The sequence below is a fragment of the Orcinus orca genome, chromosome 2 (genome assembly GCF_937001465.1).
Source record: "Orcinus orca chromosome 2, mOrcOrc1.1, whole genome shotgun sequence".
NCBI lineage: Eukaryota > Metazoa > Chordata > Mammalia > Artiodactyla > Delphinidae > Orcinus > Orcinus orca.
In genome coordinates, this window is record NC_064560.1 from 175,545,627 (window position 1) to 175,562,409 (window position 16,783).

At 51.9% G+C, this 16,783-nt stretch overlaps 1 protein-coding gene across 2 annotated transcripts in view; it reads left to right on the forward strand.

Moving 5' to 3' along the window:
• The window catches only part of ESRRB (estrogen related receptor beta), a 106,603-nt gene extending 93,642 nt beyond the window's left edge, over positions 1 to 12,961 (forward strand). For both annotated transcript variants that reach the window (XM_033425398.2, XM_004262265.2), the window contains exons 6-7: positions 5,060 to 5,329; positions 10,902 to 12,961. In XM_033425398.2, the coding sequence (XP_033281289.1) occupies positions 5,060 to 5,329; positions 10,902 to 11,146 (515 nt within the window). In that variant the 3' untranslated portion in view covers positions 11,147 to 12,961. The remainder of the gene's footprint in view (positions 1 to 5,059; positions 5,330 to 10,901) is intronic.
• Positions 12,962 to 16,783: the final 3,822 nt, after the last annotated feature.

Below are 16,783 nucleotides of genomic sequence, written 5' to 3' on the forward strand. Positions count from 1 at the left end.
TCCGTGGGAAAGCTGAGGCTGCTTGTGATTCCCCCAGAGCAGCAGCCACTCTTTCGTTTGAGTCAGTCTGAAGTTGCCCCCCCCAGCACAGGCTTTTCCCTTGAGTTGAATTTTCCAAGTATTGGGCTGCCCAGAGAACAAGCCCAAGTCTTTAGAGTGTCCGCCTCTTATTCCCCATGAGCAGGAGATTAGAACAAGAGGCAACAAACATTCACAGGCAGTGGGTATCACTTGATGAATTGCAGCCTGCAGATGTTATTAGGTGTTACCCTCCCAGCCCAGGCAGCCCCGAGGGTGCCCCAGCCAGGACAGCCTCCTCCAGCTGGCCCTGCCCAGCCCAGGCTGACATGTGCACGGCCTCTGCAGGGGACACCCCCCAGGGGCCTCCTAGCAGAGGGTCCCTCAGAGACCCTGCTACCAGGAAGCCACTGTCTGGCTCACACAGGGGAAAGAAGAACACCAGCGGCCGATGAAATATGGGCTGACGAGTGACAGCAGCTGTGTCTGGAGTGGCCTCAGATCCTATAATTACATCTCCCTTTATTACCTCTGCTAATGGCCCTCCAGGTCGACAGAAACGATAATAAATTAACAGATTATGAACTCCACTTGCCACAAATTATGTGCTCTTTTTTTTTTTTTTTTAAATTCTAGAAGCTCATGCTGTCAAATCACTGGGGGATGGGGGCTTGGGAAGAGCCCGAATGTTATTAGATCAGTTGGTGCAGATAAAGCAACTTTCCGGGGGCAGCAGAGCTCAAGGTGGGAGAGGTGGGAGTAGGCAGCCAGCTGGGAGAGCCCCAGGGGCACGGGCCACACGTAGCCTCTCCCAGCAGCCCCTCTGCCCCAGAATTGCTGATCAGTTGATGGAGGAGACTCAGCCCAGCACAGGAACGCAGAAGTGAAGGGTGCATTGCTGAAGGGCAGGGAGGAGTGCTTCAGTTCCTTTGTTTGGGTTTAATAAAAGAAAGAATACGTGCTTCCAGTAAAGATGTGGCAGAGGGGTGGAAGTGATGTGTTCCAAATACCCATCTTTCTTAAGCCTCATTCTGGGAATTTGTGTATGTGTATAGCCACTGTGTGTGTGTCCCCTCCCTGCCATCGTTCATACTATAACACTGCTTTACACTCTGCTTTTTTCATTTAGTTATATGAAATAGTAGCATTTACTATATGCTAAGCCGTGTTCTAAGCGGTCCACACGTTAGCTCATTTAATCCAAACAACCCAATGAGGTAAGTACTATTATTATTCCCATTTTACAGATGAGGAAACTGGGGCACAGAAGACGTGCCCAGGGTCACAGCCAGTGGTCAGCAGAGCTAGGATTCCAACAGACAGGCTGGCTCTGGCATCTGTGCCCTTCATAGTTAACATCTCTCTTGGGCAGTGAGTATCTTTCTACATCCACATTCATGGTTCTTCCTTATTCTCTCTAGTGGCTTCTACTGTTCCATTCACCCAGCTAATAATTACATTTTATTACATTTATATAATAAGTACATATAGTACATTGGTTACATTCAGGTGGTCGCCTGCTTTGGGTCGTTACAAACAGATCAAACAAACAGCCTTTTCACATTTATCTTTTTATGTTTATGCATACTTTCTTTCTAGGAGAAATTCCTAGCGGTGAGGTTGCTAGGTTGAAGGGAGAATGCCTTTTGTGTCATGCTTGATTTAATGTCACTTCTTCAACACGGACAGGTTCAAAAGCCAGAACGAGACAAAAACGCGTAGGCAGAACTCTCACCTCCATCCCCATCCCCTCCCCCTCCTTTCTCCTAGAGATAATTTTTATTTCTCATTTTTCCTTCTTGTGTTTCTTTTGTCAAACATTAGAAAATATTGGAGCTATTTCAAACATTAGAAAATATCCAATATTTCCCCCCTGACCTTGCACAAAACCAAGCAGCCTCTATCCGCTGTGCAGCACTTTGGGGTGTGCACCTGGATTTTCAAAGCTATTTCTAGATCCTTCTGAAGAAGCTCAAGGAAGAAGAGAAGAGTCAGGGGCTGAGTCACTCCTCAAACCAGCCTAGCAAGGGGGGTGCACACAGGCCTCAGGACACCCTCAGGTGGTGGTCCCACAACCCCAAGTTGCTCCATCCCCCCCTCCACCGCACCCTCTGCCACCGACCTGCCCTGTAGGCCTGCCTCTGACTCAGGCATGATAAGAAAGGCAGCTAAATCCGGACTCATGTCTAGAGGACTAAGAGGGTCCAACTATGTTCTTCTGGCCCATCTTCTCGTCACCCAGGAGTCGAGGCCCGGTGGCATCTGTCCATTCTTGCCTCTGTGCCAGGAATGTTTGTGGGGCCCCTTTGCACCAGGCTGGGCACTTGGCAGTGGGGCTCGGAAGGTGAGCGGCTTGGTGCCTGTGCTCCCGGGAGCCCGGGGCACAGGAGTGACTGCGGTCCGTGCAGACACACCCCTTCAGGGCTCCACCTCGCCCCTCAGAGCTCAGCCCCAAAGTCTCCTCTTCTGCAGAGTCCCCCGGACTCTCTCATTTGGGCCACATTCCCCCGTTGCATGTTCTCAGCCCTTCATCTCACTGGAGCTCTTCTTACAGCTGTAACCTCATGGGGACACGCCGTAACTTGGGGTGTGGCTTTCCCTCTTGACTGAGCTCTGGAAGGCAGGGATCGGCTCTGGTTCCAGCTGGCCATTCTGTCCCTGGTGCCTGGCACTTAGTAGGTGCTCAGAAAGTATGTGGGGCGTGAACGAGGGGGCAGAGCGTGTTGCCCATGTTCTCCTAGCCGTGAGCCTCTCGTGAATCTTTTGTCTTTCGTTTCCAGAAGCCTAGCTCCTACCCCACCCTCCCTCTCTGCCACCTTCCAGTTCAATTGTCTATTAATTTTGCCCCGTCCACCTCCTACATCTTCCCTCCCAGTCTGTCTGCCTTCAGACCCGCACCCCCAGTGCAGTCCCACACGTCCCTACGTACACACACCCCCCGTGCTGGCTGATTGCTATCTGTTAATTAATGTCGCCCCAGGCCTCTCCTGCTCAGAGGCCCGATAAGGGAAATTGGATGTCCATTTCTATCTATCTTTCATTACCACCCGGCTCTCCCCGCCACCACGGGCAGCCCACACCCGCTCCCACTCTGGGATCTGGACGACAACACACGAGCACCTGACCCCCCTGTGCCACAGCCTCTCCCCCGAGAAGACGCATCAATCCACGCTCACCCCGTGTCGGCAGTATAATCGCTCCAGCTCTGTGGGCGATCACCCGGGGATGCCAGCAGCCGGGTGGTGATCCCAGGTCCGGGTGGTACAGATCGGCCTGAGAACTGTGATAGTCAGACTAAAAAGGGTGTTTACTGGGAAAGGGGTACCTGCTGAGCGAAGGGGGGCTTCCTCCCCTGGATGCCCCTTACAGTTGGACACTGGTTGTTGCGCTGGTTGGAAAACAGGGAGGGACAGTGGCTTTTAGAGACAGAGGACAGCAGATGAGGGTGGAATAGACTCCAAGAAAACCCAGAGAGATGGGCCAATCCAGAGGCTTGGGACCGCCCCGGGCCTCCAGTCTGGGGGTGGGGGAGAAGAATCACGTCAATAGCGTGCTAACAACAACAACAACAACAGTAATAGTACCTACCTTCCTCGTTCACGTGTACTGAGCACCAGTTGTGTGCAGGGGGAGGTGTTAGGTGCTTCCCGCAGCCATCTCTTTTCATCCTCACCGCACCCTGAGTCAGAACACTGCATCTAAGTGGGGTTAGGTTCTAGGTCAGCAAGTAAAGAGTCCTACATAAGCAAAATTACCCATGGAGCTCCCTTAATTTCAGTTGTCCGTGACGGGTGCATAGTGCAATGGCTTTGTGGCTACCTTTCCTTTTTGGCACATCGGGTGTGGTCAGTCGTGGCACCCATCACTGAGTTTCTGGTTGAAGTTACTGCCTTGTGTTTAGTGACCAAGATATTTGAAAATCAACTCTCCTCCTCCCTCCCTGCTTCCCTCACTCTCCCTTCCTTCCTTCCTTTTTTTTTTTCTTTCTCTTAAATCAAGATGTTCATTGACTTTACCTAAGTTAAGTGCATATATAATACAGTTCCAGCGCGTCATTCTCATTTTGCAGATGAAGACTTTCTTCTCATCATTAATAATAATAGTAAGAGCTCAGTAAATGTATGTTTTGTAATCATGGTCTCATTTAGACCTCACAGTGACTCTCTGAAGCAGGCACTACTGTTATACCCATTTCACAGATGGGGAAGCTGAGGTTTGGGGAAGTAGCACAGCTCTTACAAGGTCAGCCTACAGGTAGTAAATGCAGAGTCGGGATTCAAGCCCAGGCAACCTGCAGAGCACCCTGAACAAGACAGTGTCATAACTCTGGAGCCGCCCCTGCCCCCATCCTTCTTTCACTCTGAACTCAGCCTCCTTGCTAGTAGGGAGGGGGAAACGCCCCTGATCCAAGCTCCCAGAATACAGGACTGCTTGGGTCATTGTTAGGTGGAGAGTGATGGCCAGGCCAGGGGGGGGTCTGACCTCTGGGAGGACAGGCTGCCTGTGAGAAAGTGCCCCCTGACCCTGGGCACTCTTGAGCTCTTAGCAGCCCCAGGCTGTGGTCACTGGCCGGGAACAGCTGATTCCTCCTTCTTCCTGGTTGGGCCCCTGGGTCTCGGCACAGCTGAGACTGCATTGAGGTCAGGCGTCACTCGAAAGCACTAAAGCGTCCCCTACACTGAGCAGAGAGGGGGATATGGAAACTCCTCTGAGCGGAAGGCACCCTATACTGCCACCTCCTGATTCTACTATGAATTCAGTAACTCCTTAAATTACAAATGCATTTCATTCATCAAAAAGCCTCTCTGCACATTCGAAAAATGCCATAGAACTAACAATAATAATGATAATAACAACCGTCAACATTGACTGAGCTCTTGCTTTGTTAAGTCTTTTCCATGAATTCCATGTCTGACTCATTCACCAAGGGAAGGACAATGAGACCAGCAGGTAAAAGGGAGGGGCAGGGTCCAGAGGTTCCCCACCAGCGCCAGGGAGGCCCCCTGACCTCCGCTGCCCTGCTTGCGCCCTCTTCCTGCAGGCTTCTCCAGCCTCTCTCTGGGGGACCAGATGAGTCTGCTGCAGAGTGCCTGGATGGAGATCCTCATCCTGGGCATCGTGTACCGCTCGCTGCCCTACGACGACAAGCTGGTGTACGCTGAGGACTACATCATGGACGAGGAGCGCTCCCGCCTCGCAGGCCTGCTGGAGCTCTACCGGGCCATCCTACAGCTGGTGCGCAGGTACAAGAAGCTCAAGGTGGAGAAGGAGGAGTTTGTGACGCTCAAGGCCCTGGCCCTGGCCAACTCAGGTACGGGCGGGTGTGGGGCGTCCAGGGGGAGCTCCAGGAGGTCTTCTGGGCCTGGGGAGCACAGCTCTGGGGCCTGTGAGCAGGACCTCTGTAAGGGGCAGGAATGGTGTGAGGACGCCAGAGCTTCTTGTCACCAAAGATTGTGCAAGGGGTGGCCTGGAGTCAAAGAGATGGTGATGGAGGCTGGCATTGGCTGAGTATTTCCTAAGGCCTTGATTTGCAGGGCATCCTGCTGGGCCCTTGCCATGAAGGTCAGCACAGGGTTAAGGGCACAGATTTCAGAGGCAGGTTGCTAAGAGTCAAGTCCTGCTCCTGCCACTTGGGCAAGTCTGTGCTGCACTTTACTCTGTGCCTCAGTTTCTTCATCAGTATAATGGGAACAACAAACAGTCCAGAAGACTATGGAAGGGATTTATTTATATATAGTTATGCTTACACTATGCTTGGCATATAATAAGTACTCAGTCTGTTAAATCAATTAGCCATGAACTGATTTCATCTTACAGTCAACCCTATGAGCAAAGTTATTATTTTAACCCCATTTTACAGATGGGGAAACTGGGGCTTGGAAAGGTGAAGCAAATTGCCCAGGGTCGCACAGTTAAAGAGTGTCAGACAGAGCTAGGACCCAAACCAAGGTCCTCTGATTCCAAAGTCAACTCCAAGCTTATACACACTCCTTGAATCTCCCACTCAAATTGCTTAGGCCCAAGAGAGAAAACTTTCCTGGCATTAAAAAGGAGGCTTCACTCCATTTCTTTTAGCGCCCACCAACTTCTAGCTAGACTACCTGGGGAGAGGGGCCGGGCATTGGTAACTCAGGTGAGTGAGCTTCAATGTAACCTGTGTCCACACTCTGCAGGTACCAGGCCAGGTGCAGGGGTTGTGGTGGGGATTGCAGAAGAAGGAGAAAGGCAGGGTCCCTGTCCTAAAGAGAGAGTGTCAGGCACGCAGACACATAATTCTGCTGCTGGGCGCATGCAGTAGTCAATTGCTCAGATCTCAGTCAAGTTCAAAGTGGACTCAAGTTCAAATTCTAGCTCTGATACTTCGTAGCAGTGTGACCTTGGGCAAGTTGGCAACCTTCCGTAGCTCTGTCCTGTGTGTAAAGTTGGGATGTCCCCATCCCTCCTCCAAGCACTTTTTTAAATGATTGACTGAAGATAACACGCTTAGCCCAGTGCCTGGCCTAGAGGAAATGTTCAATAAATATTAATTATTATCATTATTATTAATATTAGAGAAAACAAGTGTTATCAGTGTATGGAAGAGAGAGAGCTGGTTCCAGATGGAGACAGTACAAATAGGGGAACCAGCCAGTTTGCTTAATGCTGTCACACTTTCACTGGAAGTTCCATGTCCTGGGAAACCTCAATCCCCGTAAAACTGAGACAGTTGGTCCCCTAACAAATGGCTTCACAGAGAATACAGGGGATGCTGTCACTGCCCCACTCAGACCCCCTTTACTGGGTTAGTGCATCCGTGCCCCAGCTGCTGAATTTTGCTGCTGATAGCACACAACTGCCCCCTTCGCCAGAGACCTACCCTCACCTGCCTTGCTTGGAGGGTTACATATCCAACCCCCGACCCCCTTCTCACCTTCAGCCAAAAGCGGACCCACACAGGGGAGCCAAAGGCTGGACTCCTGGAGTGGGATCAGGCGCAAGCCAGGCTGCGTGCATCCTTACCGTGCTTGCCCCGCCCTCGCCCTATCCCGCCTCCTCACCTTCCTTTCTCCTGAAAGCACACTCGCCACAAATCCCATGCACCCGAACCCCCATCTCAGGCTCTGCTTCCAGGGAATATGACCTAATAGACAGAAGGAAGGTTTTTTTTTTAGTTCAAATCCCTTTTATTAAAAAACTAATGCAAAAAAAGAGTTAAACATTTTACATACTTCTATAGAGACCATTTACACACACCTTGATTCCAAAATTGTAATGTAGTCTGTTAGAGAATGCTAACGCTGTTGGTTTCTTTCTGGTACAGTTTCAGATTGACAGAATAACTGAGCAGATAGTATATAGAGTTCCATACACCATCCCACCTTCATTCCCCAGCCCCTGTACACAATTCCCATTAACATCTTGCGTTAGTCTGGTAATTTGTTGCAATTAATGAGCCAATTTTTTTTTTTAATCTGACGGCTTTTTTTTTTTTTAGTTTCGTTTATTTGTTTATTTTTGGCTGCGTTGGGTCTTCATTGCTGCGCGCTGGCTTTCTCTAGTTGCAGCGAGCGGAGGCTGCTCTTTGTTGTGGCGCGCGGGCTTCTCACTGCAGTGGCTTCTTTTGTTGCGGAGCACGGGCTCTAGGTGCGCGGGCTTCAGTAGTTGTGGCACACGGGCTTAGTTGCTCCGTGGCATGTGCGATCTTCCCAGACCAAGGCTCGAACCCATGTCCCCTGCATTGGCAGGCAGATTCTTAACCACTGAGCCAGCATGGAAGCCCAATGAGCCAATACTGATACACTATTATTAACAAAGTCCACAGTTGCCTTCAGAGCTTACTCTTTGTGTTGTCTGGTTCTATCAGTTTTGACAAATGCACGACAAATCTCCGTCATCACATATCATGCAGAATAGTTTCACACCGTCACAGTTCCCTGCGCTCTGCTATTCCAAGGGAAGCATTGTCATCAGCGGTTGTAGAGGGGCTGGGGGTTTGGGTGGGCCGAGGAGGAGAGGGAACCAGTGAAATCAGAGGACACAGCGCAAGCACAGCGAGATGCAGCAAGGCTGCCCAGACCCTGGAGGGCACCTCCTGGATGTTGGACTCTCCTGACCACTTCTCACAAGACCCGGAGCTCACGCTTGCCCAGGCCAGGAGAGGAACGTGAGGAGGTAGGAGGCCACTCAGCTGTCGCCTCCACCCACTCCTCAACGCCAAGCTTTCAGAGGACTCTTTAGCTCTGCCAGCTGCTCTGGCCTTAGATCTCAATACATACAGACATGCACGCATGCACATGCGCACACACAGACATACACACATACAAATATAAAACACCTGAGGACTGACGGAGCCCGGCAGGAGCTGCCGCTAGCATCAAGCTTTGCCGGAGTAGGTGCTTTGCCATGAGAGACAAAGTGCCGGGAACCTGGACTTCTTGCCCCAGTGGCATTTACCAGGCCATCCTGCAGCTCTGTGCAGGTTCAAGAGCTCCAAGTGTTAAAAGAGGAGTTTGTGATGCCTCAGGCCTTGGCTACGTCATGGAGCAATCAGATGCAGGCAGGAAACAGAGAGAGAACAGGCCTGTTTGGAGGTTAGGCTAGAAGAGCTGTTGGTGTCAGACCAGAGGCTCCAGGACTCTGAAGGGAGTGGGGTGGAATAGGGTCAGTATAGGGAGCCGTGAAAGGTTGTGGAGGAACGACCTGTCCCCAGCAGCGAGGTAGGACAGTCACCCAGGCAGACAGCGTGTTAGCTGCAGGAGAGACAGGGGCTAGGAGATCACTGGAGTGGTGCTGGTGGCAGCCCCGAGGGCCACCACGGGTGCCACTGCGGAGGCTGAGTGGGCGGTGGCAGGTCAGAGGCTTTGGCCCCAAACCACGCCCCCTCGGAGCCTGCTGGCTGTCTTCACCCCACCTCCCGGCCTCTCCAAGGCTCCCTGACAGCAGAAAAAATTCATAGCCATTGATTTTGTAATTAACAGTTTATCAATGCCATCGATACAGACTCGCTGATGGATTGCAAAGGAATTAATCTTCCAATGTTATTTTATTTCAGTTTTGGTCGAAGGCAGCTGCCAGTTTTGGCCTCCTTGGGGAGCGTGGGGTGGTGGGGAGAGGAAACCGGCAGGAAGGAAAGGAATCTGGACGGCCAGGTCCCAGCCTTACAGGGACTAGTGCATCTTGGCTGCACGCTCTGGAATCAGCCAAGAGTGTAGGAATGGAGCCACGCTTCATCCCCAGCTGGCAAAGGAAGAGTCCTCACCGCCTTGGTAACAAGGAGCAGAAAAATGTGGAGGAGTCTTAGGTATGGGGCCGGCCCTGCGAGAGCACTCTCCTGCAGTCTGAGTTTTCACAGTAATGATAATAACAACATTTATTAGTGCCTGATGACGTGCTAGTTCATTTAACCCTCACCACTACCCTGTGAGGTAGGCACTCTCGTTTGCTCCATTTCACAGACAGGAAACAATCTCAGAGAGCCTAAGTAACTTGGCCAAAGTCACACAGCATCTGAAACTCCAGAGTCTTACCCACCTCATTCTACTGCTATTCTCCTAAGAAAAAGAGACAGGACCCTTGGAGGCATGGGCTGAGTATAGATCCAAAATGTCAGAGGGAATTACTGGGCTTAGCCAGTTGGTACAACTGCCCTTGGCAGTCTGGCATCTAAACCAACCCAGCATGCAAAGGAATTGCCCTGCTTTTTTTTTTGAAGAATTCAGGAAACTTGCCCAGTCTTCCTTGACAACCCACCCAGAGCTTCAAGTTCCCTTGATTCACATGCACCCATCCCCTCCCACCTTTGGCAGGCCCTGGGGGCTGCAGTTCAGGCACATCAGCAGAGGGCTGGTTATTTTCCCCAAGGCCATGAAGTGGGTTCTACTTTGCTTCCGCTCAGACCCAGCTGTCAGCAGGCACCTCCCTGCCCCTCTGGGATTTAGGTAAATTTCATTTGCAGTTCATGGCCTGAGCCCAAAGCCTTCCCCAGGATTCTGTAGAACTCCCAAGAGCATCTTCCATCACTGTGCCCCATGTGTCCAGCCATGCTCTCTTAGCGCCCCCATATCCCCCACCACATGGCACGCAGACACAGAGCTCAGCCCCTTTATCGGTGTATGTATACTGTAACAGCTATTTTGTAAGGTTAGTGAATGCGCTGAAGACTTGAGCTGGTGCCTAGTGGCAGCAGTAACAATAATAATCATGGTGAAGGTCGTCACGGTCATGACGGTTATGATGGTGGCGATGGCGATGATGATGAAGGTGATGGTGGTGGTGGTATTGATGATGATTGACGGTGATGATGGTGGTGAAAAGATGATGATGGTGATGGTGTTAATGATGATGCTGGTGGTGGTGGTGGTGGTGATGGTGATGATGATACCACTAGCTGGGCACTTATTTTGTGACAAGTACTGTTTTAAGCCCTTGATCTATATTAACTCACTTAACCTCTTGAGATGTAGGTATGGCTATTATCTCTTCAAAAATTAGGACAATGAGGTACAGAGAAATTAAATAACTTGTCTAAAGTCACAGAGCTAGCAGGTGAGGGACGCAAGATTACAATTCCACCAGTTTGGGTCCAGAGTCCACCTGGCATCTGCAGGACAATGACAGGTCTGCTCGTGTTTAAGCCCTTCAGGGTCTCCACTGCCACCTCTTGGTGGGTTCTCAAGAAAAGTCCTCCATGGATACAGATCTCTCCTTGGGTGTGAACCACAGCTCCGTCATTGGCCTCTGTGACTTCAGACTGGCACCTTAACCTCTCTGAGCCTGGGTTTCTCTCTCTGTAGAGTGAGGATTTGGAAGGCTCCAAAGCAGAGATCAAGGACCCCGGGGTGGCCCCCACGCCCAGGGCAGTGCTCTCCGGCCACGCCCGCTGATGCTCTGCCTTGTGTCCGCAGATTCCATGTATATCGAGGATCTGGAGGCGGTCCAGAAGCTGCAGGACCTGCTGCATGAGGCGCTGCAGGACTACGAGCTGAGCCAGCGCCACGAGGAGCCGCGGAGGACGGGCAAGTTGCTGCTGACGCTGCCCCTGCTTCGGCAGACGGCTGCCAAGGCCGTGCAGCACTTCCACAGCCTCAAACTGCAAGGCAAGGTGCCCATGCACAAACTCTTCCTGGAGATGCTGGAGGCCAAGGTCTGATGGCCTGGCCCAAGGACCGAGTCCCGCCCAAGGACAGACAAACCGACGGGGAGACCTCCACAGCCACCAGCCTCAACATTCAAGTCCTGTATCATGGCCGCGAGCAGTCCCAGGGGAAGGGGCTCCTGGCCTCCTGGCTGTGTGCAGAGCCCTGGGTGCTGTGGGGTAGGGAACGGGGATGGGAGGGCAGGGCGCGGGGCTCATCTATAACTGGCTTTTTCTTTGGTATGTTTTTCCTCCGCCACGGGCAACGCTGAGGCCTGGGCCAGAGCTGACTCCCCTGAGGCTGGAGACCACCGAGGAAGTGCCCCCTCTCCCTGCCAAACCACCAAGAGGCAGCACTAGCAGAACACACTTCCTAACCCCATGCCCGACCCCTGTCCTCTGTCCGTGGCCTGCGTGGGCAGTGCGTAGCGCCCAGCATACTCAAGTGGGGTACCTTCTGGAGGTTTCCCTCTCCCAGAGTGCAGTTAACTTTCTTGCAGGGGTGCTGCCTACTCTGGGCTTCTATGGGGCCCCTCAAGAGGCCCTACGCCTTCCACAGTCCAGACGGCTCCCTCCCTCCATCCTTCCTCTAAGCTCCCAGGCCCGGCTCACCATCAGGAGAGTAGCGCCAGAACTCATGCGTTTCCCTGGTGACCCCACCCCTCGGTGCGCCCCCCGCCCGCCTGTCACCACGGCCCCAGGGCCTATCCTCCCCCTCTCTCCCCCAGGAGTCCTGCTGCTACTTCCTGCCCTACCTCAGAGCTCACTCCCACAGTGGGTTCAGCCAGCCAAGACCTCAGGGCCCGTGGGTGGGACTGGTGCTGGCTCGGAGAAGAGCAGGGGCCAGGCAACACTCCCCAGCGCTCCCCCTTCTTCTGGCTTCTCCCACTCCCCGGGGGCAGGTCCAGAGCAGCTAGGCCTTGGGAAGCGAGGGAGATGCAGGGGCCTGACCCCGTCTGAGGGCACCCTGGGCACTTGATTCTGGCAGCCCTGGAAGGACCGGGTCAGGATGGTAGGGAGAGCCCAAACCAATCTTTGCCGAGCACAGAAAGGCCCGGAAGCAGAGATGAGCAGGCGGGGGAACCCTGAAGACAGAGGCTCAGTGGAGGTCACCAGCCCACCTGATCTTTCCTGGTATCCAGGGGCAGTGGACACCGAAGCCCCCGCCCCTGCATCCCAAGGGCTGGGTGAATCAGCGCCACAGGAGGGGTTGCTCCTGCCATCCTTGGCCTAAGGAGGTGTAGCGTAGCTCCCTGGTGCACTTAGAAGACCAGCTTTCTGGCAGGACAACCACTCCGGCGCCCCATCAGTCCTCCAGGCTGCTGTGTAAGGTGACAACCACCCCAGTTTGCCCAGGACCGGTTCTGGCACTGAAAGTCCATTTCCCAGGAAACCCCTCAGTCCTGCCCAAATGGGGACAGTTGGTCACCCATTTCTGCGAGTGGCTCTGAAAGTTTGTTCTCACCCACTTGTGGTAGGTCGGGGGCAGCCTTGAACATGCCATCCGGTGCTCACGGGGTTGGCTGAGGGCCGCTCAGGGGATCGCCCGAGGATGAATGGTTTTGAGCGTTATGGAGAAGCTGCTTCCAATCGGCTGCCTTCTAAAGCAGGGATAAGAGCATCCCCCCTGGGGCACATCCCTGGGGAATCCACACACACACATTCTAACCGGACCTCTAGTCACTTGGAGAGGCAGGCAGATCCCACCCACCCGTCGCTAGGACCAGGAGGCCAGGCGCCCTCCGCCACAGCCTCGCAGCTTTCCAAGGGAAGCAGCGACCGCTGGCTCCAGCTCTCCACCCCCAGAGACCGCTCCTTCTGAACTTTTGCTGGGACGTGCTGAGGTCACCCCAGGCAGGAGGGTTGGCTAAATCATAGCAGCTGCTCTCAGATACCTTCACATAGAAAATGTCAGGGGTTCCAAGAGACTTCACAGACCAGCAAAGTGTGCCCCCCCCCCTTTTGCCACAGTCACTTGTCAGTCAGCATTGGGATGATCCGGGATGCTTCAGCCCTAGCTCTCTGTGCAGTCTCCAATCTGGGCGGACAGACGCACAGGTGCCTCTAAGGGACCAGGGGTAAAACCCAGGCCTAACCTAGCCACTGGGGACCATGCCATGAAGTCTGGACTAGGGAGATGGCACGGTGCGAGAACTTGGGGTCTGCTGTGCGGGAGCCTCCCCTAGCCCCTCACTGTGCTGTGTGCTCGAGGAGGTGGGGCAGAGAGTCGCACCTCATCCCCCCGCTGTCTGTAGCGTCCCTGCTCAAGCATGAGGACCCAAGCTGTGAGCTGCGGCAGGGACTTGTGCACAGCTGGCCTTTGCAGTCCATCTTTTCTAGAAAAAGCATCTCTGGCTAACAGTGCAACAACTGGTTTGCGGTGGGTGGGTGTTCTGTACGCAGGGCAGCTTCGCCTCGCCGGATCACACACATCTGCAAGTGTCCCGGCATCAGAGCCCCTTTAAAGCAAAGAGGGGGCCGTGGTCCTGATGGCCTGGTGCTAAGGAGGTGGATCCTCCAGCTGCTGCTGCTGCTTTTACACTTAAAAAACGCCAACGGCGACAGGAAATGTATCCGTAATGATGAGAATTCTGTCCAATGGGAAAGGGCCTGGTGTGTACTTGAAGGCTCCATTGGCGTTCAGAGAAAAAGTTCAGGAGGCAGCTTCTTAGTTGGAAGTCGAGCCAGCTTTTTAGTTGGAAGTCTAGCCAGCTTTGGGACCTCCCTGGGAAGGCGGGGGGGGCCTGACTTAGTGGAAGACAGTGGAGCAAGGAGAGTTTAGGACACCCCATCCCCCCAAACAGAGCAAAACTGAAGTTTACCCACAAATCCGCTCTTCCTGGAAAATCTGTAAAGAGGAAATAGCCCTTCTCAGTTGTACTCTCATGATACAGGTCATTGAAATGAACCAAGAAATAAAATGAAGAAAATCCAACCATGGAGAAGGTGGTATTGGCTGGGTTTTGTTTGGTCCCCATGTCCCCACCCTTTCTAAAGATTCTAGACTGGTTTCGTCTCATGTGAACCTTGATGAAGCTCCCGGTTTGGGCATAGGGGAAACTTCAGTGGTTTCCCAGGGCACAATTTAAGAACCGAGTAGGAAGACCAGAGTAGGATGTTGGGTGGGAGGCCATGGCAGGGCCTTAGAGGAGCCGGAATCTGCACCCACCCCTGTGTCAGGGGTCTCCCTTCCCTCCAGACTCTCCCCTCCCCCTGCGCAGTTGGCGAAGGTGGAGGGGGGTTGTGGCGAGGGGAGGTAGTGACAAACTCGTGACCAGAAGACAGAGGGGCCCATGCCCACGGAAGAGCACCAAAGAAAAGCACTATGTGGAGATTGTTTTATTTTCTAATAATGATAATATGGCTGGAATGGCTTCTTAAGATGTATATATTTTTTAAAATGGCGGTCCCTCATTGCATCACCCACCTGTACGTACTTCCACCTCTGTATATGTTCTCCCAAACACCCTAGGATGCTTCCATCCGGGTCCCATGTATCTGGAATCTAATAAATAAGGAACGGCCTATCGGAGAGTTTCTTCACACATTATCTTTGCTGGCTGGCTGTCCCCTGGACAGCACTGCCCTCAGGTCTCAGGTTGATGCTAGAAGAGACCGTCAGGAGAACCACCTCAGCCTCAGAGTCCTCTGGGGATTCAAGTGAGCATTAAAATGTGTATTCAGCAGCAAAACTCAGGGACGTAACTTGAGCAGTGTGATACAGGTCTGAGAACCACTTCTTCTTTTCAGACTTTTAGTATTAATGGTGAGGCCCTTTATTATTTTCATTAATGTCAGAGAAATGGAGCATCAAGTATATGTGAACCAAAAACATTTCATGGCCTAAGGATTTTGAAATGCATCTGTGTATGCACGCACGTGACGCAGACAGTGCAGAAAGCCCACGTGTTGTACCAGGACACACTAAGGACCTGTGAGAGGCAGAAGGGAGGGCCTGAAAGAAATCGAGAGGACTATATCAGGATTTTTTTTGTTGCAAGTTAAAGACACCAGAGCTTATAAGGCTTACTGGGCTTATTGCCTTGGAGATATGTGAAGTCTAAAAGTGGATCAGGCTTCAGGCAGGGTTTGATCCAGAGGTTCACAAAATCAGTAGGGCTCTGGCTCTACATTTGTGATTCTCTCAGTTCTGCCCTCTTCTGTCTGTATGCTTTGTCCTCAAACTAGCCTCTTTCATAGTAGCAAGAAGGCTGCCAGATTTTTATTTAACATCATGGGGAGAGAGAAAAAAATCTCTTCCTACAACCATGGAAAATATCTGAGAGCTTCATTCCAAATCCTAGCGGCTTTTGTGCCTATCCGTTAATGGACCACTGTGACCACCTGGGGGTGGGACCAGTCCCACACATCAGTCTAGCTGCTACACAAAAAGGGTTAGGTTGAAAGTCTAGGAGGTGACCAACCAATCATGATGCCCACAGAACCCACACACCTAGACGACTCAAGGTCTGGTCAACTTTCAGTGGGCTCTTTGTAAGTTTCCTGAAGCTCTTGGAAGAGAAGATCCACATGGCAGTCTTTGAACTCAATACCTAGCAAGTATTGTGCACTTGATACATAAACTGTTTGTGGGAATGAAAGTACCTGGTCTGTGGATTATTTTAGGTAAATTCCCAATTCACCTACATCTGGTGCATGTGTACATGTGTGTACACAAACACACAGCTGGTATTCATGCTACTACCTTAAGAAAAAATAATTAGGAAAGAGTCAACCAGAGCATCATATAATGCAATCAAAACAGAAATTTTTATTGGACTCTATTTTAGGATTTTCTGTACTACGTCTTCAATTTGTCTAGATAATTGTGATCAGACTAGCTAATAGCTCATTTTTTCAAAGGCTTAACCCTTATCCATTTCTTTATCTCTTTGTTCGTTCTCCAAATATTCCCCCCTTCATGTTAGCAAAAGAATTGAAGCTTCAAAGAAAGGGGAAAAAACACAACTGAGGGTCATTCATTCATTCAACAAATATTTACTGAGCGTCTGCCCTGTGCCAGGGCAGAGAGACTAGACTATATCAGTAAAGAGAACAAGCACAGTCTCTGTCTTCATGGACACACAGTCTAGTGGGAGAAAGAGAGAGACAATGAGCACAATAAATAACCAGATTATATAGTTTGTTAGAATGTGATAAGTTCCATGAGGGGAAAAAAGCAGGATACGGGGGATCAAGAATGGGGGGGTTGGGATATAATTTTAAAAGGAGGGACTTCCCTGGTGGTCTAGTGGTTAAGACTCCATGCTCCCAATGCAGGGGGCCCGGGTTCAATCCCTGGTCAGGGAACTAGATCCAGCATGCTGCAATTAAAGATTCCACAGCTAAGACCCAGCGCAGCCAAATAAATTAATTAATTAAAAAAACAATTTTTAGGGCTTCCCTGGTGGCACAGTGGTTGAGAGTCCGCCTGCCGATGCAGGGGACACGGGTTCGTGCCCCGGTCCGGGAGGATCCCACGTGCCGCGGAGCAGCTGGGCCCGTGAGCCATGGCCGCTGAGCCTGCGCGTCCGGAGCCTGTGCTCCGCAACGGGAGAGGCCACAACAGTGAGAGGCCCGCGTACCGCAAAAACAAACAAACACAAAAACAATTTTTAAAGGAGTGGTCAGAGCAGCCTCAATGAGACTGTT